Genomic DNA, 24,804 nt, shown 5'->3' with positions numbered 1-24,804 from the left:
TTTGTTATTGTTTTTTTTAATCAAATATTTTTTATACTGAAAATATTATTCATTTTCAAAACACAGAAGAATATCACGTGTTTCCGCAATGTAGACATAATTTTACACTCCATATATAAGCCTTTTAAATTAATTCTATTACATCAGCTCACCACCAACCAGCAGCTCACAGTAGCAGCAATGCAGCGCCTTTGGTGCCTAAAACTCGTTCGCTGAGGAAATAACTGAAACATATAGGTATTTTTTAGAAATGCATCATCTACTTTCCAAAATTGGAGGCATATCCGAGTAAAGTGGATAGTTGCTGTTTTTATTTGTGTTTTTAGCCGTTTAGCTCTATTCAACCCCATTCATTTTGGACTCGCTCGCGGGCTCCCTCTAGCGGTTATCGGGAAGTTGGCGGGCTTGCCATAAACCGGCTCTGGTGCGCCTGCGCGGATTTCCTCCTGTTTAAGAATCGTCTCATACAGTAATTGGAAGCGCTGTGGTGAGTGATTTTACTGTAATATGAGTGTAAAATGCGGTATTAGACTGTAGGAGATGAGTGTTATGGGTGAGGACCGCTGTTATTCACTGTCTTTGCTGATATAAAGTGCAGCTGAAGTTGATTAGCCTGCTGTTAGCTCTAGAAGCTAAGCTAGCTTAGCCACCTGTCAAATAAATCAATAACTCTCGATGTGTTTAGGTAGTATTATCGGTGAATATTAGGTAATAATATCGGGGGATATTAGATGATACTATCGGTGGATATTAGGTAATATCGGTGGATATTAGGTAATAATATCGGTGGATATAACTCCACTAAATATGATTAAGTATACGTTTTTGTCAAATTGTTGTTAGTTCAAATATTAGCTCGCTAGTTAACTTATATTAATGATGCAGGGCGATGCGTTTTATATATAATTCAGGATAATTTAAATAGCTTAGCTATCAGATGAATGATAGGAAAACTGTTATATATAAACTAATATAATAACCTGTTTAAGAGGCTGTACACTTTTGCTCCATAATGTTTTACATTACATTACATTACATTACATTTAGCAGACGCTTTTGTCCAAAGCAACTTACAATAGTGAAGTACAAAGTAATAGAAGTTTAAAGTTAAAACATCTTAGATAGGGCTAAAAGGAGGTCGAAGGGAAATAATGGGATAGATAAGTGAAGGAGGGGAAGAAGGAAATGAGGTTAGAAGTAGTTAGTGTGTTAGAGGTGTTAGGAGAGTAAGTGCTCTTTGAAGATCTCTGTCTTCAGGAGTTTATTAAAGATAGTGAGAGATTCTCCTGATCTGGTAGTGGAAGGTAGTTAGTTAGAGGTGTTAGGAGAGTAAGTGCTCTTTGAAGAGCTCAGTCTTCAGGAGTTTATTAAAGATAGTGAGAGATTCTCCTGATCTGGTAGTGGAAGGTAGTTGGTTCCACCATTGGGGAACTCTGTATGAGAACAGTCTGGATTGCTTTGTGTGAATGTTTGTTTGGTAAAGCGAGGCAATGTTCATTGGAGGAGCGCAGCGGCCGGGAGGTGGCGTAAGCCTTCAGGAGTGATCAGTGCAGGTAGGAAGGAGCTGTTCTGTCATCATCTTGTAGGCGATTGTAAGAGCTTTGAATTTGATGCGAGCATCAACTGGTAGCCAATGGAGCTCAATGAGCAGTGGGGTGACGTGTGCCCGTTTTGGCTAATATTTGATTAGCATGTCTCATAGACCTAGTTATGGTTAATCTTACTGGCCATTACATGATAATTAGAAAATTAATAATAAAGAATTTATATGAATTCTCTCAATAATATATGATCAGCCTTCTCTATAAAATCAGCTTGATATCAACATGATTTTCTTCCAAAAATAGAATCATAATTATTACTGAATAATCTCTCTGCACAGTTGTATCACTAAACTATGATTGATATAATTCCTTTTACTATATGGTTCCTCATACCAATAAATGCACTCACATTATTGATATATGATTAATATACAGTGCTAGTGTGGACAGACCTTCTCATTCAGAGTTTTCGTTGTTACTTTCATTTATCTTCTACATTGTAGAATCATATTAAAGACATGTAAACAATTAAGGGACACATGTGGAATTACATAATAAACAGTAAAAAGGTGTTTTTCCTCCACATTAATCCCCTGATCTAAAGCTGATTAACTGAGATGGTGATTTGAGGTGATTTAATTGGGATGAGCTGGAGCTTCACAGCGTGAAGGAAAAGCAGCAGCTATTGTTCAGCACCTCCAGAAACTCCTTCCTTCAAGACACTGAGAAAACTATTCCAGGTGACTCTCCCTCATGAAGATACTGAGATTAAAATACCAAGAGTCTGCAGATCTGAAATCAAAGAGTAATCTGAAACTAGAAAACACTGATTCTGGTGTCTAACACTTTTTATTTACAGAATAATTCAGCTGGAGTTCCTGTAGAGCTTTAATATAGTATTAAATATTAAACTTACAATGTAAAATAATCAACTTTTGACTGGTACTGTATGTATATCTTGTTAAAATATTATGTAAACAGTTTCTTTCCATAATATATGATTAGTATAATCAATATGATCCTACTTGTTGAATCATTATAATTAATGCATCTTACTGATCAATACACTCATTTGACTAAAATATGATTTTTATGTTTCCTCTTAGTTAGGAACAATTCATGTTTCTAATACTGAGTCAATTCATTAATACATATACCAATGATAATATGATTTTTGGTCTGATTTCTAAAACAATATGTCACAAATTTTGCGACTCACTCACTGACAATTAGCAGGCTGAAGATTCTCCACAAGGGGGCGCTTTTAGCAACAGACAGCTTTGATGTTTCTTCAGTGGTGCCTTGCTTTAAAACCAATCAATTTTTAATCATTGTGTCGTCAGATTTTGGCATGATGGAGGCGCACAACCTCAGCTGTGCCATCTGCTTGGACCGGTTTAAGTACCCGGCGACGATCCCCTGCGGCCACACCTTCTGCCGGGACTGCATTTCCAAGTACTGGGATCAGCGGGAGAAAGCAGGACCTCAGAGTGCTGAATTTAACTGTCCGGTGTGTAACGAGAAGTTCCCCAGCAGACCCACGCTGAAGCGGAACGTGTCCCTGTCTATGCTGACTGAAGCTACGGCGAACAGTGCTGTGCTGAAAGATGACGGAGCTTCCTGTAGAGGAGACTCAGCCGGATCAGAGCAGCTCTGTGGGCGCCATCAGAAGCCCCTGGTCATGTTCTGCAGGAACGATGGCATGTGTGTGTGTTGTGCGTGTGCTGTGAACGAGTGCAAAAACCACGACAAGGTCCTGGTGGAGGAGGAGAGGAAGAACCGAGAGGTGAGATGTTTATTTGTATTTGTTCCTGCTGATAAAGGTAGTGTTAGGTTAATAAACCATGGATATTTTTTATTGATCAACAGATTATAATAAAACATTTAAAAAAAACTTGGCATTAGTTTACCAGTGACTGGGCTCATTCAACACCACAAACGTTACAATGCCAGCAACCAGCACTTTTGTGGCAGTTGCCCAGTCTGATTGGACAGTAGGCGGATCCCTCACACTCAACCATTCTGTGGCCTGAGTACAGTTATCTAACCATGCTCAGAAAACCAGTCCCAGCCTGGTCTGTGCCGATTCGTGTTCGTGTGGAAAATATGTAATGTAATGTTTACCCTCCACTGCTTAGAAGTGTTCAGCCCTGCAGTGGAAATGAGACTACGGCGTGTGCTAACCCGAACGATAGCACACTTTCTGTAGCTGGAGGTAGAAGAAGACACACACTAGAGACCTTCACAAACCACAGAGTGGAAGAACCAACAGACTGTCCATCATGAATCAACAGCCCAAGACACAATTTCAGACTTTCAATGATTTTGTTGCACAAGCACGACTTCTATAGGTGTAGCTTAGTAAATATTGCCCATATCAGTCTGTATTTGTAGGAATTTATTGTTTTTTGGTAACCTTTATCTTTCTTCCGGATAGCATCGCAATCCCACACTACCTTCTGGGTGAACAATTTATTGACTATTTGTTTACGTTGACAAACTTGCTATAACAAAACAACTATATAACACAAGTACACAGTATAACTACTAGAATTCTCTTTGTTTCTGTATTGTTAAGTTAAAGACATATCAGCTAAAAGGCACTGATTTTTTTGTCTGCTTTTTATTGACAGGCCGGGCTGAGAAAGAAGGGAATGGAGATGAGGAAGTGCAGAGAGGAGACAGAGCGGAACATTATGGAGCTCAGTGAGAACATCGCTAAAGCCAAGGTAAGAAAACCGCCTCAATAAAGCACTGCGTTTAGTAGAACATTACCTCCAATAGAATTAAATCATGCTTATAGTATGGTGCTGTTCAGTAATGATGATAATGAAGATGATGATGATAAGGTATAGTCATCCTCTTTGTTCCTGCGGTCACAGGTGTCGCTGCAGCAGACATCTCAGTGGGTGAATGCGAAGTTTTCACAGCTGCTGAAGGTTCTGGTGGAGAAGCAGGAGCTGACCCAGCGGTTTGTGGATCAGCAGCAGGAGACGGCCCTGTGCCAGGCTGAAGCTCAGCTCGGTGAGCTGCAGGAGAAAGCTCAGCAGCTTCTGGAGCAGGAGGAGCAGATCAGCAGCCTCTGCACTCTCAGTGACTACCAGCTCATACAGGTACACACTGCTAACAGAGTACATTAAATGGACAAAAGTATTGGGACACCTGCTAGGTTATTATAGTTAAAAATAGTTTATCCTGTTTTTGTTTGAGTAACTGTCTCTACTGTCTAGGGAAGGCTTTCTACTAAATGTTGAAAGCATTACTGTGCAGTCATTCACAGCAGTGTTAGTGAGGTCCAGAAGTAGGCCCTTTACAAGTTACATGATCAACCTATCGTACAATAAATAAATATTTTCCTGACATTGATATCATTTATTGTGTTATCTTACTTTAAGAGCTCTTTTCACTTTTGTCTGAAGCCACAGCTCTCTGAATCGTATGGGTGTAATAATTTCCTTATTCTGCCCTCATGATGAAGCATAATATTAATAATGTTTGAAGCTGATGTTTGTCTCTATGGCTTGTCTGAATAGGACTCCAGGCTGGTGGAGGTTCCCCAGATGGGCGAAGTTCCTGTAGATGTCAATGTGAACATTCTAGAGAAGCTCAATCCCGTCACAGATGTCCTGTCTCGCGTGTCTAAGCTAGTGTGTGAGGACCTCGACAAAGCTGTATATGCAGTGGTCGGCCACGACAAGGAAGGTGAGAGGACCGGTCCATTTCACAGAACTGGCCTACAGGGCTGTTAGCATTTCACGCCACGCCAGAACAGGAGCACAGCTAACAGCAGCACAGCTAACAGCAGCACAGCTAACAGGAGCACAGCTAACAGGAGCACAGCTAACAGGAGCACAGCTAAAGTGTGTACATTTTCGTGTGTTGGCAATGAGGCATCACTTTAAAGTTTAATACTTTATACTCGTGTGTGATCCGGGAAGAGTTTTTACACAGTGTTTCTTTATGATTAGCATAACTAGGACTACCCCTATCACTAGTAATGCCCCAACACACCAGGAGGGTGAAGACTAACACATGCTTCCTCGGATACATCTGAAGTCAGCCACCGCTTCTTTTCGAGCTGCTGCTGATGCAGAATTGCCGAGCAGCCAGCGCACTCTGAGAAAAGCGCAGCGACTCGGTTCTGATACATCAACTCACAGATGCCCTGTGCTGCAGACATCACCCTAGGAGTGATATGTGGAGAGGGCGCCATCCACTGTACCCACCCAGAGGGAGTAGGGCCAATTTTGCTCCCTCTGAGTTCTGGCAGCTTTATGGCAAAGCTGCATGAGCGGGATTTAAACCTGCGACCTCCCGCTCATAGTGGCAGCGCTTTAGACTGCTGGACCACTCAGCGCCCTGAGTTTACTGTTTTTAATCTGATTTAAATTTTAATATCACTGGGCTGAACAGTGGGTCCCCAAGGCCAACAAGTTGGGCCCTATCTTACATGGTGTGTACGGTGTTTTGGAAATCTCATCGCTATCTTACACCCCACTAACAGTCTATTTTCACTCCTTCCTCCTGCCTGGTTTAAACAGCAGCAGATCTTCTGAATATATATACTCTGATGGGCGTGGTGTTCTGGAAATGAGGTGTGTTCAGGTACATTTCTGGAGTTTTGCTTGTTTATCTTGGTAACAGAAAACACAGGAGCTCCACTGACTGAATACAACCTAGACAGACGCCAACAGTCAGACGTTCATCGCTATCTCGGTAACACAGGCGCTGTGCCGAGCCAAGCGTACACCCCCACTTATTACACACACATGAACACACAGCAGCACAAACCCAACTTTTACATCAACAGTAAACAGAATAGTAAATAAACAAACGTAAATGAGCTGCTGGTCTTTTGGGGGATTTATGTGTATGTACATTTGTCCGTATGTTCCAGGTTCTCCTCAGGACAAAAGACCGGTGCTTGCTGTGGTTCCTAGTCCTGCCACTCCGTCCTATCCAGCAGGAAAGGAAGGCCTAAGTGCATGTAAATAAATCCTCCTTTTTATGTTACATAATTTTATTTTTTAGAATTTTGGTGATGCAAATCATATAATGACATAGCAGTTATAAATATGTGGACCCACAAAAATTAATTATTAACATTTAGAGTGGCGATGCAGCTGGCCAAGACAGCACAGATATTTTTTGACAGAGGAACCCAAGATAAAAAAATACAGTTTTTCCTTATAGAACACTTATATAATTTATCTTTATGATTTCTTTCTTTTTACAGACCATTGCTCTCTGACGTTTGACCCTCGGACCGCCAACGCCCACCTCCTCCTCTCCCAGAGCAATCGCCGGGCGGAACACTTGCCCTCCGGCCCGCGACCCGTCCCGGCCCACGAGGCTCGCTTTGACCACACCTGGCAGGTGCTGTGTTTTGAGAACTTCACCCACGGCCGCCACTACTGGGAGCTGGAGGTGTCCAAGCCGTGGGCGTACGTCGGGGTGACGTACCAGGCCATCCCGCGCAAGGAGAAGGGCAAGACGTGCATGCTGGGAATGAACGAGCTGTCATGGAGTCTGCAGCTGGACGAGCGGCAGCTGAGCGCCTGGCACGCCGGCCGCAGGGAGTCAGTGGCAGCGCAGCTGCAGGTTCACACGCAGCCCCTGCGCATCGGCATGCTGCTGGACTACGAGGGCGGGACTCTGACTTATTACGGGGAGGGTCAGGTGCGGCTACACGCCTTTCACTGCGTGTTTTCTCAGGAGCTGTTTCCCGCCTGCTGGATCGGGGAGGGGGTCAGTGTGACTCTCTGCCCGCCGTGAGTCTGAACTGCTGTAGCACCGAAGCACAAAATGCAGAAGATAAAGTCTTAAAAATAAGGGGCTTCAGATGGTTCCCTGAGGGACGTCATAGAAAAGGCCATAGAAAATCCTCACCTTGCACAAATGTTCTGTTCCTGGATCTGATCCTTGTTATCCTTGGTAGGTGTGACACTACATAGCCAATCAATTACATGAGCTGTTCCCATAATTTCCATTGACTTACAAGTCCAGTCCTGGAAACTGGATTTATGGTTCACATTTGGCACTGTGGACTATAGAAGAGCTGTGTTCCTAATGCAAGATCTTAATAATAATAATTTGGTTCAAAATAAAACCAAAACTGATTTCTCTACAATACAAACCAAAGTTTTAGAACACTCCCATTTTTCTAGCTTACATTGACATTCAACTGAAATGGAACCTGAAAATACATGTAGAGCATCAGAACTATACCTAGTTGGGAGTGCAGAAACAAAGACAGGAGGAAAGGCAGGTAAAGTCTAGGCTTGGTCACTGGGTTTCAGCTTAAAAAGCTCTCAATCACAGAGTTAAAGAAGTAAAATCAACACAGGTATAAAGACTACACTCCAATTGTTCACTACATGCCCAAAAGTATTATTTCTACCAAAACCAGTGTTATTAAAAAGAGTTTATCCTGCTTGTCATTTCTGGTCAAGCATTGCTTTGAGGATTTGATTGCATTCAGCCACATGAGCAGCATTAGGGAAGTCAAAGAAGCACCAACCAAACTCAGAATTGCTGGATGGAGCTCCATTATTCCAGAACACAGTTCCACTGCTGCACAGCTCAGAGCTTGGGTTAATAGAAATAGTGTTTATCTGCTCCAGAGAGTCCTATTCTATTGGCAGTACTTCTCTGCTGGAACTTCACAAGCTGTGAGTATCATCTTTTGTCAGCAATCAGTGCAGTTTAAAGTAAATTAGTCAAATGCAGCATTCTTTAGAAAGGATGTCCACAAACATTTGGACATATAGTGTACTGTTCCTTCTGTTCCAGTGGTTTTGCTTCTGAAACCACCGTCATCATCGAACTGGAATCTTTGTGTATCCTATTTTGTCTGTTAGTTTCACTGGTTTATAATGATTGAGGGCAGTTAAAGTTGTACAGTAGAAAATGTATTAATGTGTATTTTTTTTCTGAGCCAAAATATTTGTATAAATATTCTTCAATCTGTCGTATGTAATTAGAACTGTAAAGAGAATCAAGGTATTTTTAAAAATGTAAAGTTGTTTTAGACCTAAAAACATGTATTGTTACACTTCTGGGAGCAAAGTTCACAATAATATAGTGTATATAATATGGGTCACTAGAAGCTGTTTACACCTTGCAATACTGTGCGTTTTTCTTATTCATATTCAGATATTTATATATATATATATATATATATATATTCATATTTGTGTGTATATATATATATAAATAACATGGAAGTAGTAATGTGTCCCATGGCCTATGGAAACTGACAGTTTTTTTCTCATGGTACGTTCTAGCCAAACGCCGCCAGTTACAGTTATTGCCTACATGATGCTTATCAACTAACACAGGTAGGGACTGATAAACTAATAGGAACTCATTATAAAGTTATTTCTTACTAGTTCCTATTAGATTTCCCATCAAGCTGGAATGGCAGATGTGATTAAAGGATTTTAAAAGACAGGTGGAAGCTGATGATTCACAGGTGAAGGTGACGTAGCATTAAAGTCTCACTCCATTTCAGAAAAGACGTAGGTCAGTGCAAGGTGTAAACAGCCTTGTTGGGCTAAACGTAATCTAGGATTAGGAAACTGGCCTGTAATGTGTAATGTAAACACAGCCTTTGGTTTATTAAAAGCAGAGAAATGAAGAGACTGCAGGGCGGTGGATTCACTGTTGAGAAGCCCAGCTCTGATCGCTGTAGTGCTGAAGTATACTGGGATCTGAGCCAGTGGACAATGCTCTGGTCCTGGAGTCGCCAAAATCTAAAGACTTTCACTTTTGAGAGACAAATGGAGGATTTGTACTGCAGACTCCAGAACCTTCAGGATCATGATGTTGAGGATTACAGTTCAGAAGCTGCATGATATGAGCATCATCTTACTTTCTGAACCATCCTATGATGTTTTCAAGCACAAGACTGTTGATAAAGTGAAATGCTCTAATGTCTGCTGTTGTGAAAATGTTGAGACATTGCACTTTTTTTTCTGTTGTTTTTAGTCCCTTCTCCAAAACTCAAAGGAAAATGTACTTGTAAGACTTGTATTGCTGTGTATTTGCCCTTTATTTTTGGCATAAGCCTTGTATATTGTGTTTTATGACTGGTACCGTGTGACAGATTTATGTTTAAACTGTATTTTAAGATAATTTAAGACCACAAAACTAGTTTTGCAAGAAACCTCTGAAGGGCTTCATAATTTATTAAAATTAATCTGGTATTCTAGAGTAGGGTTTCCCAGCCATTTGCAATTCAAGGCCCACTCATCCCAACACGAAATTTTCAGTGGCCCGCACAAAAAATGTTCAACCATTTTAAATGTGGCATTGTGCTGAACCAATCAGTGAGCTCTACTTAAATATATTGTTTTTTTATGTTTTAGTTTTTACCAATATTGACATTTTATCTGTTACATTTTTAATTGGAAACACAAAATAAGATTAGTTATTAGTTATTAGCATAAAGAAAGTTATTTATATGATAAACACTGTTTAAAGTCCTTAAGGAGGAACCTCTTAAGGGTGCTTTTAAAAAACGTTCTAAAAACAGTTTCTTTGAGATTCCTCATACACATTAACCCGCAAACACTTTAAAAGTTGTGGAAGGTTTATCATTTAAACTAATGAAGTGACACATACTGAACATCCTGAGAGCATCACTACAGGACAGTGTGTGAATCTGTTCTTTTATCTGATCTTATTTACAGTGTAGGAGAGGTTTATGGTTAGTGCTGGAGATAAAGCTAAACCAGCTCATTTTAAAATGGTATTTTTGGCTTTTTTAAATCTGATCCAAAAATTTTAATTCAAATTCAAGTAATTTAATTAAATGTTTACAAGTTTATATAACTAGTTCTGACATGACCTCTAGAAAAAAATTAATTACAAATTATTAAACTTTGTCATTTTTGTTGCACCAGGATTTTAACCTTAACATAAAACATCACAATAAGGAAAAATATCAATGAATGAATCACTGAATTTATGATTTAATTCTGAATTTGGTATCAGTATTTAGAAATGGGTTAAGGGGCTCAACAACAGTTTCAAATTGAATGAACCCTAAAACTTCTTCAAGGAACTTATAAGAGTACCACAGTTTGAGAACTCACTGGAAACTATAGGATCAGATTCATTTGCATAAGCAGTATTTTCTGTGCAGAAGTGGAGGATCTCAATCCTCTACAGGGTCCAGAGTTCAGAAACTAGTATTGTGTGCCATGACTTTTGGCAACCTTAAATGTTCTATGCGGGGTCTCCTGAATGTGAATATTAATGATTTCTGAGTCGCTGGAATTCCAGCTAGATGTTGCCGGTCATGATCATTATATGTAACACTGTGGACCATCAGGTATCCATCAGGTCTCACTCACAAGATAACACCTCACCACTTATACACGTATCGGCAACCCAAGCCGTCATCACTAACCAACATAAAGCATAAGTTATAAGTTCTGGCCAGGCTATAATAAAACAGACCTTTTCTCTGATACTTTAAATTTAATAAAATACAATCCATTATACATTAGACGATACAGCTGAGACCATGCTAGACTGGTTACACAGTTCAAACAATTCATGTAATAAATTAAAAATAATATCAATAAACATATATGCACACGGGGGAGGGGGGGGGTACATGACAAGGTTAAAGTGCTGTAATAAAGTCAAGCTTCAGAATGGCGACAGACACAAGCGTAAGAGGGCCAAAAGTGACGGTACAGCAGATCCACGGTATGCAGCGCTTTGGTTCAGGTTAATACACACATTCTGGAGACAGCATGGAGGTGAGAGGCTGCTGAAGATCAGATCAGAACCCAAACACAGTAATGATTAGTCCTTCTTTTCACACTGTCCAAACCTGCTGCTCCTACAATCCCTGATCATCATCCTCCTCCTCATCATTATCATCATCCTCCTGTTACTTATGCACTTTTAAATATAAAGGTGCTTCAAAAAATGGTTCTGGACCAAATATGGTTCTTTGTTGACTAAGGAATGTATTCAAAAAACCTTTGTTTGATTTTCCACCTCTATTACAAACACATTCTCCGTTCTAGAACCTAAAGCGGTTCTTCTACGTATCGATTAAAGAACCATTTGAAGCACCGAGTCCTCACTCACACAAGATCAACCGTCCACCTAAAAAAGCTCCACAGTCAGTTCATTACATTTACAGTAGAGAGTAAATTACAGAACTCCATGATTCTGCTCTGCTGTGACGGTTCACTGCTCATCAGCTAACAGTCCTAAAGGTTTAAGCTCTTCTCTCCCTCTTTCTCTCCGTCTCTTTCTCTCCTCCTCTCTTTCTCTCTCTCTCTCTCTCTCTCTCTCTCTGTAATCGTACAGGAGGACACAGTTAGTAGAGCTGATTTAATGAGATGCAGGGTGAGTGAGAGGAGGGCGGCTGTAATGCTGAGATTTTATTGGTTCTTCTTGTCGTCAGGTGGAGAGTAAGGCGGGGGCTTGTCCTGAGAGAAACAGAAAAAAACACAAATTAGTTATAAACTGTGATGTTTTAGCTGCATCTTAGCTACCATCTAAGCGAAATAAGTAGGATTGTCAAAATACGTGTAAAAATAATCTGGAACATGTTATTGTTTTTTTTAACGCAATTATATATGTCTCCATATTTCATACCAACTTCTGCCCGTAATCTACTCCGCCCTACACAGATTTTTTATCTGGAGCGGTTCTCTTGTGGTGAGAATGTGATCAGGTCTCGATCCTGATAAGGTGCAGTTTAAACTGATATATTAGCCAGATAACGCTAATTACCACAGCTATGAGCAAACACTGTTGCTGCTCCATGCTGTTCCATGTCTCTGTTTACTACGCTGCGCTTCACGTCTCATTAAAAACTGTGTTTAAAAGCACAGCGGTAAATTTTCAGCTTTCTGTGTTAAAGCAGCTTCACACTGCACAGATATATAAACTGGAACACAAAATTTTCTCACTATATTTACTTTCTTGCTTCCGCAGCAGACTTCTCTGACCAATCAGAGCAGACGATGTGCTTGTGTCGGTTATTGGTGCACATTTTGGTGCGTTTAGAAACCAAACCTGAATATACTGAATTAATCACGATTTAAAATGATGTACTAAGGTACTAACTGAATGAATAAAACGTGAAGACAACAGGTTTAATTTGGTAAACTGATCTACTGGAGAGATTCTTACCTCTGGGAGGTAAACGTGAGTCGACGCGAGAGAGGCGGAGCTTGCACTCGCCGCTGCCTCGGCTGCCTTTGCTTCAGCTGAGAGAGAAAAAGAGACAACAGGTTACTCTCTCGAAACACAGCTGACGAAAATGAATTAACAGGGTAAATTCTTTCAGCAGCAGCGTTTAAAAATCTTCACTCTAATAATACTGTTATAACGATTTCCTCTGTTGATCAGTATTGATTAGTTACATAATCTGATTACAGGCAAAACAACAGAAACGCGCTGTACAGTTACCGATTCTCTACAGAACTCTTCTAATGAGCTTTAAAACACAAGATTCTCTCTTTTTCCTGTATTTTATTGTTTTTCTTTAACCTAGAAGCAAAAGGGATGTCATATTTACCAGATTATTACACAAGAATGCCTCAACTTGTTATTAAGCAAAACTTTAATTAAGGATTATATGTGAAGATGTACTGTTTTTTTTTTTAAGAAAAGCATCTTTGCCATTTTTCTATACAGAATACATGCCTCTTTATTAAATATGAGTGTATTTAAAATGTATGTGTGGTTGTCTGTTGAGAAATACAGGGATAATTCATTAAGAATTCCAGTCCCTCTTTTATTCGTCTTGTGTGATCAGCCATTTCTTGCCAGTTGTACTGAGTATAAACAGACTATGTATTTGACAAATAAATGCTTTAATTGATTTGATCCAGTTAATTAGCTGAATGAAGGTTAGTCTTGGTGGATCAGTCCTGTTCCTGTGAGATGTTGAACTCTGTGGTTCTGACCTGCAGGGGTCCGGGGAAGGTCTGGGTCTAAGGGGGCTTGGCCAACTGAAGCAGAATAAGGGGGCGGAGGCATGTACGCAGCAGGACCATCAAAACCAGGAGGACTGGGGTAGAATGCACCTGAAGACAAGCAACAAAAAATAAAAGTAGAAGTAAAAATAATATAAATAATGATTATTATTGGTCAATTTAACAATAAAACAAACCCATGAATCTTTTACTGTATCCCTGCCTGCTGACCATAAAACATACCACACCCTTACACTGCAATCCAGAAACTATATTATATAATATATTGGACAACTATAATATTATCAATTATAATTTTTTATGCATATTGTCACTATCCCAAAAAACAGCATCTTTATTTTCTCAATGAAAATCAATAGAAAAGGAATTTATACACTATTCAACATTTCTATAAATCATTACCAGGGGGTGGAGGCCCAGGATAGGCGTAGCCAGGCGGTGCTGGTCCGGTGGAGTAGATGCCGTTGGCTGGAGGGGGAGGAGCGTATGAGTACGCACCGTTAGCCATGTACGAACAGCCCATATTCCCAACATTTCCAATCACAGGCTGCCCTCTGGAGGCTGAGAAAATCAACAATCAAATGTGTCGCTGTGTTTATCTATATGTGGCGATTCTCGACAGGATTAGGATTAGACTTTTCTAACTAAAGTGAATTACTACTCACGCTTACATCCCACTACATAAATACAATAACAATACAAACTGTTTGAGGTAGTAATGGAAATCTGACTATTCAATTAAATATTAAGATGTTAAAATATGGAAAAGAGTGTACATAAAGACAGTCACATGCAAGCTGACATTTAAACTGCATAAAATGTATAAATGTGTGTAGGTATATTTTTATTTCTTAATTTCTTTTAATATCAATGTAAAGAATATCACCACCACACTGAAAGATAATGGTGCTCTGCTTGAATGCAGTAAACCCAGATAGTAACAGATGAACACTCCAGGCTGACCTCCCACTTCTTCAACCTCTGCAGCAAAGCTAGCAGCTCTCATTCGTCTGTATGTAAAGCCAGCCTCTGGGTATTACGCTGAACACTCAACTTCTTTAGGAAGGCCATTTCTGTTAGGAACCTGACCTGGAAAACTGATGTATGACCTTGACCATCAGGCTGTATCTCAGTTTCAGGGTGTTAGTAAACTTCTTGTAGCCTAGGCTCCATCTTTATATAGAGCAACATTTCCGTTTCTCACATCCTCAGAGAGTTCTTTGCCATGAGGTGCCATGTTGAATATCCAGTGGTCAGTATGACTGAATTGTATCCAAAACACCAAATTTAACTCACCTGCTCCCCATTCACACCTGAAAATGGCTAATTGGGCACAATTTCGCCATTTTCTCTTAGATGTGTTCTTAAATTGTATCACTGTATCATATCTTCAGTGTTTCCCATGAAAAGATATAATAAAATATTTACAAAAAATTGAGGGATGTACTCACTTTTGTGAGTTACAGTATATTGCTACAGAATTAATGCCCAGACAGGCAAGAACCTATCAAATTATGTGTAGAGCAAGAATCATTTACCCTGAGCTGCCACCTGCATCATATACTGCCCAAACTCGATAGCTCCTCCAGCGATAAAGATGAGTTTGAAGGTGGCAGATCCCTCCCAACCACCTACGGAAAAAAGAAGACAGCATTCAGATATACTGATATATCATCTTCAATCTATTTCTTTTTTATTATAGGAGAAAGCAGGGGGCATAGACCCCTTTAGGGATAATTTTTTTTTTTTGTACAGCACATGGCTCAAAATAACACACAAACATTTTAATAATGGCCTTATAAATGTGTGCTCCAACAATTCTACTAAGTAAGCAATGGCAAAAAGAAAAATTACAAATGACATATTCTGAATTCACAACTGCATTTTACATTTTACTGAAACATGTAAATGTTGTTTTCTTAAACTCTAGGACTACATCAGCTGACATCACTATTTAATTTTTTTCCATTTTTACCAATTTTCTCCCCAGTTTAAGCTGATCCAATTCACTGAAGAGCTTATTGATGACCTTAATGCTCCAATCAGATTTAGTAAGTTCTTACCCCCTGGTTCAGCGTTCACCGCACCCTTTATGTAGTTGGCTCCAAGAACAGGCTGTTTGACTTCACAGCCCTTCATTAGATAGAATGGCATCATGAAGGACTGAAGAGCATCCTTCCCCTTTGTCACGAAGATTACCTGATAGAAGAACAGACCGCACAACTTTTGTAAAGGCTCTGGAGAAGCTATTTAAAGGAATAAAATAAAATATTATAATTAGACTACTGACTGCAAACACTTTCACCTAATTTATTTACCCAGGACAGACCTATTCAGACTCCCACTCCTCTATGCAGAATTCTTTCAGCGATGTGATGCTTTATCTACAGTTTGTGTGGATGGTCTTACATTTTTCTTCAAACCACCTCTGATACAATAAATAATTCATATTCACCTATGATAAGCTTGCCAGACCATCCTCTGTAGCAAAGCAACCCCAAGCCATGAGAAATGTGAATAATATACGCGTAAACTCAATTGCAAAAATCATTGTTTTCATGTTCACGTCTGAAAGAGTGAGCGGGGGGGGGGGGGTGTTGAATAATTCATTGAAGAGGTTTTAAAAGCACCAAAATCACAAAGTTAACATTCATTATCGCTGATAAGTCATTGTTGTGATTAAAGTGGAACTTACCACAGTAAAACATTAGTCACTGCAGTAAATCTATTTACTCCTAGTTAATTAAATATCTGAGGGTTTTTGTGTAACACACTTAAGTAATTCCCTTTTGTCCATTTTTTTATACTTAAGTGAAAATCGTATGGTGTTTATGCAACCGGGTACTGGACTTTGTCTCAGTGTTCTCTGGTAACTGACATCTGATTAGTTAAAGAATATCTTTTATCTCTTTTCAGACTCACCCTGTACGGAGTGAGATAGATGCTCCCCTTCTTGCTCTTCTTGAACAGCTCTGGTAAACGATCAGCATCACTGAACGACAGCTCCACGTTTTCATAGGACATCAGAACACTGTGAAGGAGAACAGTGGTGTTTTACTCTGCTGGTAGAGCGAGATTGTTTTACACAACAGAGCAGATTTACACTTAATAAATGAAGACAAGAAGATAAAACACACTGAGCAAATCTAAAATTAGACCTACAAAGTCACAAAGAACTGTGTAAATGTCCACAGTCTTACAGTCTTACATCACTGAAGACTTAAGAAGCTTAGTGACTCTGTGACCCAGTGAAGATGGGAATGGGCATCTCTCTCTTTCTGTTTGTCTGAATGTTATTTGTATTTATTCTAATACCAGTGTTTCACATACTGCTAACAGGCTTTTTAATTTTGCATATGACTGATGTGGTAAATAAATATTTATATATCACAATAGAAAATGTTTTAATAGAGATATGTTATTATACATTACTTACAGCGATTTGGTTTTGTGGCGTTTTTGTTCATATTGTTAACAGAATTAACTCAAATTTTGGCTGTTTCATCCTACATGACATGATTTATCAGAATGTATCTTGAAAAGGTAGAAATGAAGTTTATATACAGAAATACATACACACATTTTTTTCTATTTGCAGTAAGTTATATATAAACACATTTTTTCTATTTGCAGTATATATATATATATATATATATATATATATATATATATATATATATATATATATATATATATATATATATATATAGAACAAAACAAAATTAATAGAACTAAAAGTTTAAATTAATGGAACGCATTGTCTATACAGGGCCTAGAATTATCTTTATTTAGCTCAGGTAACTGTAGCTGTGTGGACACTGCCTATCTACTCTCGTTTTTTAGCTGTTTGTTTATTTAAAGTGTTTAAATAAGTTTGTTTTAATAAATGTTGATGTGCAGACGGAAGGTAAACATTTACTGGAGCTTTTAATCTGTGTCAAATATCCTCCGTCACACCAACGATTAAATATAATCATCTTCGAACTCTCCGTTCCACCTTAAACGGTGCAGCTGATCATACCAGCCCCTCACAGCGAAGTCATTTGTGGAGGAGTGCGGAGTGCTGTGAGTGAGCGCGCGGAGGCCGGTGTTTAAGATGGAACGGAGAGTTGTGAGTGAGCGCGCGGAGGCTGCTGGTGTTTAAGGTGGAACGGAGAGTTGTGAGTGAGCGCGCGGAGGCTGCTGGTGGAACGGAGAGTTGTGAGTGAGCGCGCGGAGGCTGCTGGTGTTTAAGGTGGAGAGGAGAGCTGTGAGTGAGCGCGAAGGCCGGTGTTTTGTCGAGGTATTCTACCCGTCGATACGTGCTTCCTAAAGGCACTGCGCATGCGCTGACCTATACTTTTAGATTATTTCTCGTGTTTTTCAATGCATTAAACAACCTGGACTCACTGTTATTGCACAAAAGCGTAAATGGAAATTATAAAATTTGAATGCAATAATTATTATTGTATTATGGTATTAATATAATTATAAACAAACAAAAACACGTTAGTAGTGAACTTTACCACGACACAGTAATTTATGCTTTTCAAATATAGTAACTACATCTACTGGGACTCCTGCTTTTAACATGCTGTAATATGGTGCTTCTCTTGTATTTTTACAGGTAAATATACACTAGGGGAACACGGTTTAACAAGGTAGCAGAATCAGACAGAACACCGGTACCTCTCGCTGTTGTTGATGATGACTCCCCCGGACTCGGAATGGTTCTGATTCAGGGTCATTCTGGGTTCTTCTCATTCACGCGCTGTTGGAGATCTCTCTGCTGCTGATCGGTGGATCTGATCGATCAGTTTCCGATACTGGTGATTAGAGATAACCGCACCTGCAGCTCCCGCAGCCCGCACCGTCCCGCGGAGTACCGCCCCTCCCTGACGCAGCGCGCGTCTTTAAAGGACACGGAACTTTCCTGAAGGTTCCGAATCTTTCTGAATCGATTCTGATCGGATTGGATTATCTATTTAACAGTGGAGCTGTGTTTTTTAATATATAAAGTCATATTGTTGAATATTATAGTTATAAAACAGCAACACACACCTTAATATAAAAAAATATATAAATTATAGAGTACAAGTCAAAAATCTGGACACACCATAAAGTCGTTTTAAAATGAAATAATTTAGTAATAAAGTGTTAAGAAGTGTGAGAAGGAACACATTTCAAAATAAAAGTCCCCCCCTTAATATCACGACATTATGCTGTGGAGTGGTATTAAAAGGAATCCACATAATATCACATGTTATGTCTGATATCACATGTCAATTTCATGTAGTCCTGGTAGTACACAAAATAAAAGCCCTGTAAATTATAACAATTATGTTAATTAAATAATAATAATACTAATAATAATAATACTAACAATACTACTACTACTAATAATAATACTTGTATGTGTCACTCACTTAATAGCAGGGCATTATAATGTGTCATTTCAAAATAAAGGCCCTTTAAATTTTAACATTTATGTAATTTTACACAATGTTTAGACTGTTATTAAAAGGAATCTGTCTGATATCACAGCTCAATTTTATATAGCCCTGATAGTACACCACTTGTATGTTTCACTCACTTAAAATCAGAACATTTTGATGTGTCATTTCAAAATAAGGGCCATTTAAATTGTAACATTTATGTAATTTTACACAATGTTTAGACTGTTATTAAAATAAATCTGTCTGATATCACGGGTCAATTTCATATAGTCCTGATAGTACACTACTTGTATGTTTCACTCACTTAATATCAGAAGATTTTGATATGTCATTTCAAAATAAAGGCCCTTTAAATTATAACATTTATGTAATTTTACACAATATTTAGACTGTTCTTAAAATAAATCTGTCTGATATCACAGTTCAATTTCATATAGTCCTGATAGTACACTACTTGTATGTGTCACTCACTTAATAACAGAACATTTTGATGTGTCATTTCAAAATAAAGGCCCTTTAAATTGTAACATTTATGTAATTTTACACAATGTTTAGACTGTTATTAAAAGAAATCTGTCTGATATCACAGTTCAATTTCATATAGTCCTGATAGTACACTACTTGTATGTTTCACTCAATTACTATCAGAACATTTTGATGTGTCATTTTAAAATAAAAGCCCTTTAAATTGTAACATATGTAATTTTACACAATGTTTAGACTGTTATTAAAAGAAATCTGTCTGATATCACAGTTCAATTTCATATAGTCCTGATAGTACACTACTTGTATGTTTCACTCACTTAAAATCAGAACATTTTGATGTGTCATTTCAAAATAAGGGCCATTTAAATTGTAACATTTATGTAATTTTACACAATGTTTAGACTGTTATTAAAAGAAATCTGTCTGATATCACAGTTCAATTTCATATAGTCCTGATAGTACACTACTTGTATGTTTCACTCACTTAATATCAGAACATTTTGATGTGTCATTTCAAAATAAAGGCCCTTTAAATTATAACATTTATGTAATTTTACACAATATTTAGACTGTTCTTAAAATAAATCTGTCTGATATCACAGTTCAATTTCATATAGTCCTGATAGTACACTACTTGAATGTGTCACTCACTTAATAACAGAACATTTTGATGTGTCATTTCAAAATAAAGGCCCTTTAAATTGTAACATTTATGTAATTTTACACAATGTTTAGACTGTTATTAAAAGAAATCTGTCTGATATCACAGTTCAATTTCATATAGTCCTGATAGTACACTACTTGTATGTTTCACTCACTTAATATCAGAACATTTTGATATGTCATTTCAAAATAAAGGCCCTTTAAATTATGAAATGAAATATGAAATTGACCTGTGATATCACACAGATTCATTTTAATAACAGTCAAAACTTGTGTTAAAATAAAAATATTGTTATAATTTAAAAGGCCTTTATTTTGAAATGACACATCAAAATGTTATGTTATTAAGTGAGTGACACATACAAGTAGTGTACTATCAGGACTATATGATATTGACCTGTGATATCAGACAGATTTCTTTTAATAACAGTCTAAACATTGTGTTGAAATAAAATATTGTTATAATTTAAAGGGCCTTTGTTTTGAAATGACACATCAAAATGTTCTGATTTTAAGTGAGTGAAACATACAAGTAGTGTACTATCAGGACTATATGAAATTGAACTGTGATATCAGACAGATTTCTTTTAATAACAGTCTAAACATTGTGTAAAATTACATAAATGTTACAATTTAAAGGGCTTTTATTTTAAGATGACACATCAAAATGTTCTGATAGTAATTGAGTGAAACATACAAGTAGTGTACTATCAGGACTATATGAAATTGAACTGTGATATCAGACAGACTTCTTTTAATAACAGTCTAAACATTGTATAAAATTACATAAATGTTACAATTTAAAGGGCCTTTATTTTGAAATGACACATCAAAATGTTCTGTTATTAAGTGAGTGACACATACAAGTAGTGTACTATCAGGACTATATGAAATTGAACTGTGATATCAGACAGATTTATTTTAAGAACAGTCTAAATATTGTGTAAAATTACATAAATGTTATAATTTAAAGGGCCTTTATTTAAAAATGACACATCAAAATGTTCTGATAGTAATTGAGTGAAACATACAAGTAGTGTACTATCAGGACTATCTGAAATTGACCTGTGATATCAGACAAATTTCTTTTAATAACAGTCTAAACATTGTGTAAAATTACATAAATGTTACAATTTAAATGGCCCTTATTTTGAAATGACACATCAAAATGTTCTGATTTTAAGTGAGTGAAACATATAAGTAGTGTACTATCAGGACTATATGAAATTGAACTGTGATATCAGACAGATTTCTTTTAATAACAGTCTAAACATTGTGTAAAATTACATAAATGTTACAATTTAAATGGCCCTTATTTTGAAATGACACATCAAAATGTTCTGATTTTAAGTGAGTGAAACATACAAGTAGTGTTCTATCAGGACTATATGGAATTGAACTGTGATATCAGACAGATTTCTTTTAATAACAGTCTAAACATTGTGTAAAATTACATAAATGTTACAATTTAAAGGGCTTTTATTTTAAAATGACACATCAAAATGTTCTGATAGTAATTGAGTTAAACATACAAGTAGTGTACTATCAGGACTATATAAAATTGAACTGTGATATCAGACAGATTTCTTTTAATAACAGTCTAAATATTGTGTAAAATTACATAAATGTTACAATTTAAAGGGCCTTTATTTTGAAATGACACATCAAAATGTTCTGTTATTAAGTGAGTGACACATACAAGTAGTGTACTATCAGGACTATATGAAATTGAACTGTGATATCAGACAGATTTATTTTAAGAACAGTCTAAATATTGTGTAAAATTACATAAATGTTATAATTTAAAGGGCCTTTATTTTGAAATGACACATCAAAATCTTCTGATATTAAGTGAGTGAAACATACAAGGAGTGTACTATCAGGACTATATGAAATTGAGCTGTGATATCAGACAGATTTCTTTTAATAACAGTCTAAACATTGTGTAAAATTACATAAATGTTACAATTTAAATGGCCTTTATTTTGAAATGACACATTATAATGCCCTGCTATTAAGTGAGTGACACATACAAGTATTATTATTATTAGTAGTAGTATTGTTAGTATTATTATTATTAGTATTAGTATTATTTAATTAACATAATTGTTATAATTTACAGGGCTTTTATTTTGTGTACTACCAGGACTACATGAAATTGACATGTGATATCAGACATAACATGTGATATTATGTGGATTCCTTTTAATACCACTCCACAGCATAATGTCGTGATATTAAGGGGGGGACTTTTATTTTGAAATGTGTTCCTTCTCACGCTTGCCGCAATGTTCAGTGTATGCGCGCTCTAAGAAACAGCGTGGGGGCTAGTTTGACCAAGCGTTTTGAAGTGGGGGCTGGCTTGACCGCAGTGCAAAACGCCTGCAGTGTGTGGAGCGGTAGAGCTTAGATCGGGCCCAAAAATCCAGCCCGACCCGGCCCAAATCCATGCACTTTCTGCTTGAGCCAGACCCGACCTGAGCCATAAACTGTCCTTCTGAACCCGAGCCATTTTTTAGTAATTAGAGCGTTAAAATTGAGCTATTTAAAACATTTTCGGGCTGTTTGAATTAGCGAAATCTGTTAAGAATTATGTTAAATAACCTTGCGACGCTGAAGAAGCATATACCTATTATTATTTCTTTTTTTTATTCGCTTCTTTCTTTCTTTATTCCTTGTCTGTTGTACAGGCAGTGTGAGGTTGGTGGATGGTGGCAGTCGCTGTGCTGGGAGAGTGGAGGTTCTTCATAGAGGGCAGTGGGGAACAGTGTGTGGTGATGACTGGGATATGAGTGATGCTGCAGTGGTGTGTAGAGAGCTGGGCTGTGGAGAAGCTGTAGATGCACTGGGCAAATCTCATTTTGGATCAGGATCAGGACCAATCTGGATGGATGATGTGGACTGTAGTGGATCAGTATGGAGTGAATTTTGTGCCAAAAGTTTTACACAAAAAAATAAAATCCGCAATCAAAATGTTAGGAATCAAACGCAAAAATTATATGTTACAAATTCAAAAGAGAAAAAATATATAGCAAATATATATTTTTAAATATACTTGGTTATTTTATTATCCTTTGCAGTTATTTGAAAATTATTTCAGTTTGGTCTTTGCTTTTATTTTTGTGTTTTTGTGAATTTTCTGTGGATTTTTTGGATTTTTCTGTTAAAGACTTTTGCTTCTGGAATCCCTCTTTTGCTTCTGCTTCAGTTTTTTGCTTCTGAGTTTTGGCACAGTTTTCACGGGTGGGCGGGGCTTAGAAGAAGGGGTTCTCCTTGAATCTCCATTGGTCAGCTGGTTCTGGACTGGCGGGTTCCCTGAACCCTCGTCTGAGACTGACCACGCCCCCAAACACCCGCCAGCTTCAAGCGTCCTTCCAAACACGGAGTGAACAGCAGCTTCCAGCAAACAGCAACAGCAGCAGATACTTTTACCATTAAATATTATACAAACGTTATGTTCACAAGTCACATTAGCGAGATTGCTAAATATTCATGCTGAAAGTAGGTAACTACCTAACTCACTAGCTCAATGACTAGGTAACTCACTAGCTCACTGAGTAGGTAACTCACTAGTTCACTGACTAGGTAACTCACTAGTTCACTGACTAGCTTACTCACTAGTTCTCTGACTAGGTAACTCACTAGTTCACTGAATAGCTAACCCACTAGTTCACTGACTAGCTAACTCACTAGTTCTCTGACTATGTAACTCACTAGTTCACTGACTAGGTAGCATTCTAATTCATTAGCTCATTGAGTAGGTAAGTAGCTAACTCAGTAGCACACTTACTATGTAACTCACTGGTTCACTGACTAGGTAACTCACTTGCTCACTGAGTAAGTAACCTGCTAACTCATTAGCTCACTGAGTAGGTAACTCACTAGTTCACTGACTAAGTAATTCACTAGCTCACTGAGTAGGTAACTAACTAGTTCACTGGCTAGATAACTCACTAGTTTGCTGGCTAGGTTGCTCACTAGCTCACTGAGTAGGTAACTAGCTAACTCACTAGCTCATTGACTAAGATAACTGACTAGTTCACTGATTAGGTAACTAGCTAACTCACTAGCTCATTGACTAAGATAACTGACTAGTTCACTGATTAGGTAATTAGCTAACTCACTTGCTCATTAACTATCATAATTTGCGTGTGAATATTTAGCACATCTTGCTAATGTGAGCTTTTAAATGGAGTGAAACAGAGAATAATATAACATAATATAACATTAAACATAACGTTTGTATAATATTTAATTGCAAAAGTATCTGCTGCTGTTGCTGTTTGCTGGAAGCTGCTGTTCACTCCGTGTTTGGAAGGACGCTTGAAGCTGGCGGGTGTTTGGGGGCGTGGTCAGTCTCAGACGAGGGTTCAGGGAACCCGCCAGTCCACAACCAGCTGACCAATGGAGATTCAAGGGGAACCCCTTCTTCTAAGCCCCGCCCACCCGTGAAAACTGTGCCAAAACTCAGAAGCAAAAAACTGAAGCAGAAGCAAAAGAGGGATTCCAGAAGCAAAAGTCTTTAACAGAAAAATCCAAAAAAATCCACAGAAAATTCACAAAAACACAAAAATAAAAGCAAAGACCAAACTGAAATAATTTTCAAATAACTGCAAAGGATAATAAAATAACCAAGTATATTTAAAAATATATATTTGCTTTATATTTTTTCTCTTTTGAATTTGTAACATACAATTTTTG

General features: G+C 37.8%; 2 protein-coding genes across 2 annotated transcripts; one reads left to right on the top strand and one right to left on the bottom strand.

Moving 5' to 3' along the window:
* Positions 1-400: 400 nt before the first annotated feature.
* trim65 (tripartite motif containing 65) lies at positions 401-9,578 on the top strand. The gene is made up of 7 exons (XM_007240718.4): positions 401-487; positions 2,888-3,330; positions 4,178-4,273; positions 4,427-4,657; positions 5,078-5,246; positions 6,442-6,531; positions 6,781-9,578. Exons 2-7 carry the CDS (start codon positions 2,896-2,898, stop codon positions 7,317-7,319), a joined length of 1,560 nt encoding a protein of 519 aa, XP_007240780.3. The 5' UTR covers positions 401-487; positions 2,888-2,895; the 3' UTR covers positions 7,320-9,578.
* A 1,432-nt stretch (positions 9,579-11,010) lies between these two features.
* wbp2 (WW domain binding protein 2) lies at positions 11,011-18,416 on the bottom strand. Its single transcript, XM_022669076.2, has 8 exons — positions 18,188-18,416; positions 16,442-16,550; positions 15,583-15,718; positions 15,058-15,150; positions 13,922-14,080; positions 13,490-13,609; positions 12,711-12,787; positions 11,011-12,001 (listed from the first exon to the last, which is right to left on the bottom strand). The coding sequence occupies exons 1-8, from the start codon at positions 18,244-18,246 to the stop codon at positions 11,954-11,956; spliced, it is 801 nt and encodes a 266-aa protein (XP_022524797.1). The 5' UTR covers positions 18,247-18,416; the 3' UTR covers positions 11,011-11,953.
* Between the last annotated feature and the right edge of the window lie 6,388 nt (positions 18,417-24,804).

The sequence above is a fragment of the Astyanax mexicanus genome, chromosome 15 (genome assembly GCF_023375975.1).
Source record: "Astyanax mexicanus isolate ESR-SI-001 chromosome 15, AstMex3_surface, whole genome shotgun sequence".
Taxonomy (NCBI): domain Eukaryota; kingdom Metazoa; phylum Chordata; class Actinopteri; order Characiformes; family Acestrorhamphidae; genus Astyanax; species Astyanax mexicanus.
Note: the sequence above shows the minus strand (reverse complement) of the source record. Positions and strands in the feature narration are given on the sequence as shown.

Excerpts from the sequence above, each read along its gene's own strand:
- trim65 (XM_007240718.4), top strand. The coding sequence starts at position 2,896 with ATGATGGAGGCGCACAACCTCAGCTGTGCCATCTGCTTGGACCGGTTT. Across the intron at positions 5,247-6,441 it reads GGTCGGCCACGACAAGGAAG|GTTCTCCTCAGGACAAAAGA; the intron begins GTGAGAGGACCG and ends CGTATGTTCCAG. Across the intron at positions 6,532-6,780 it reads AAAGGAAGGCCTAAGTGCAT|ACCATTGCTCTCTGACGTTT; the intron begins GTAAATAAATCC and ends TTCTTTTTACAG.
- wbp2 (XM_022669076.2), bottom strand. The coding sequence starts at position 18,246 with ATGACCCTGAATCAGAACCATTCCGAGTCCGGGGGAGTCATCATCAAC. Across the intron at positions 15,151-15,582 it reads GGTGAACGCTGAACCAGGGG|GTGGTTGGGAGGGATCTGCC; the intron begins GTAAGAACTTAC and ends TTTTTTCCGTAG. Across the intron at positions 12,002-12,710 it reads CTCACGTTTACCTCCCAGAG|GACAAGCCCCCGCCTTACTC; the intron begins GTAAGAATCTCT and ends TGTTTCTCTCAG.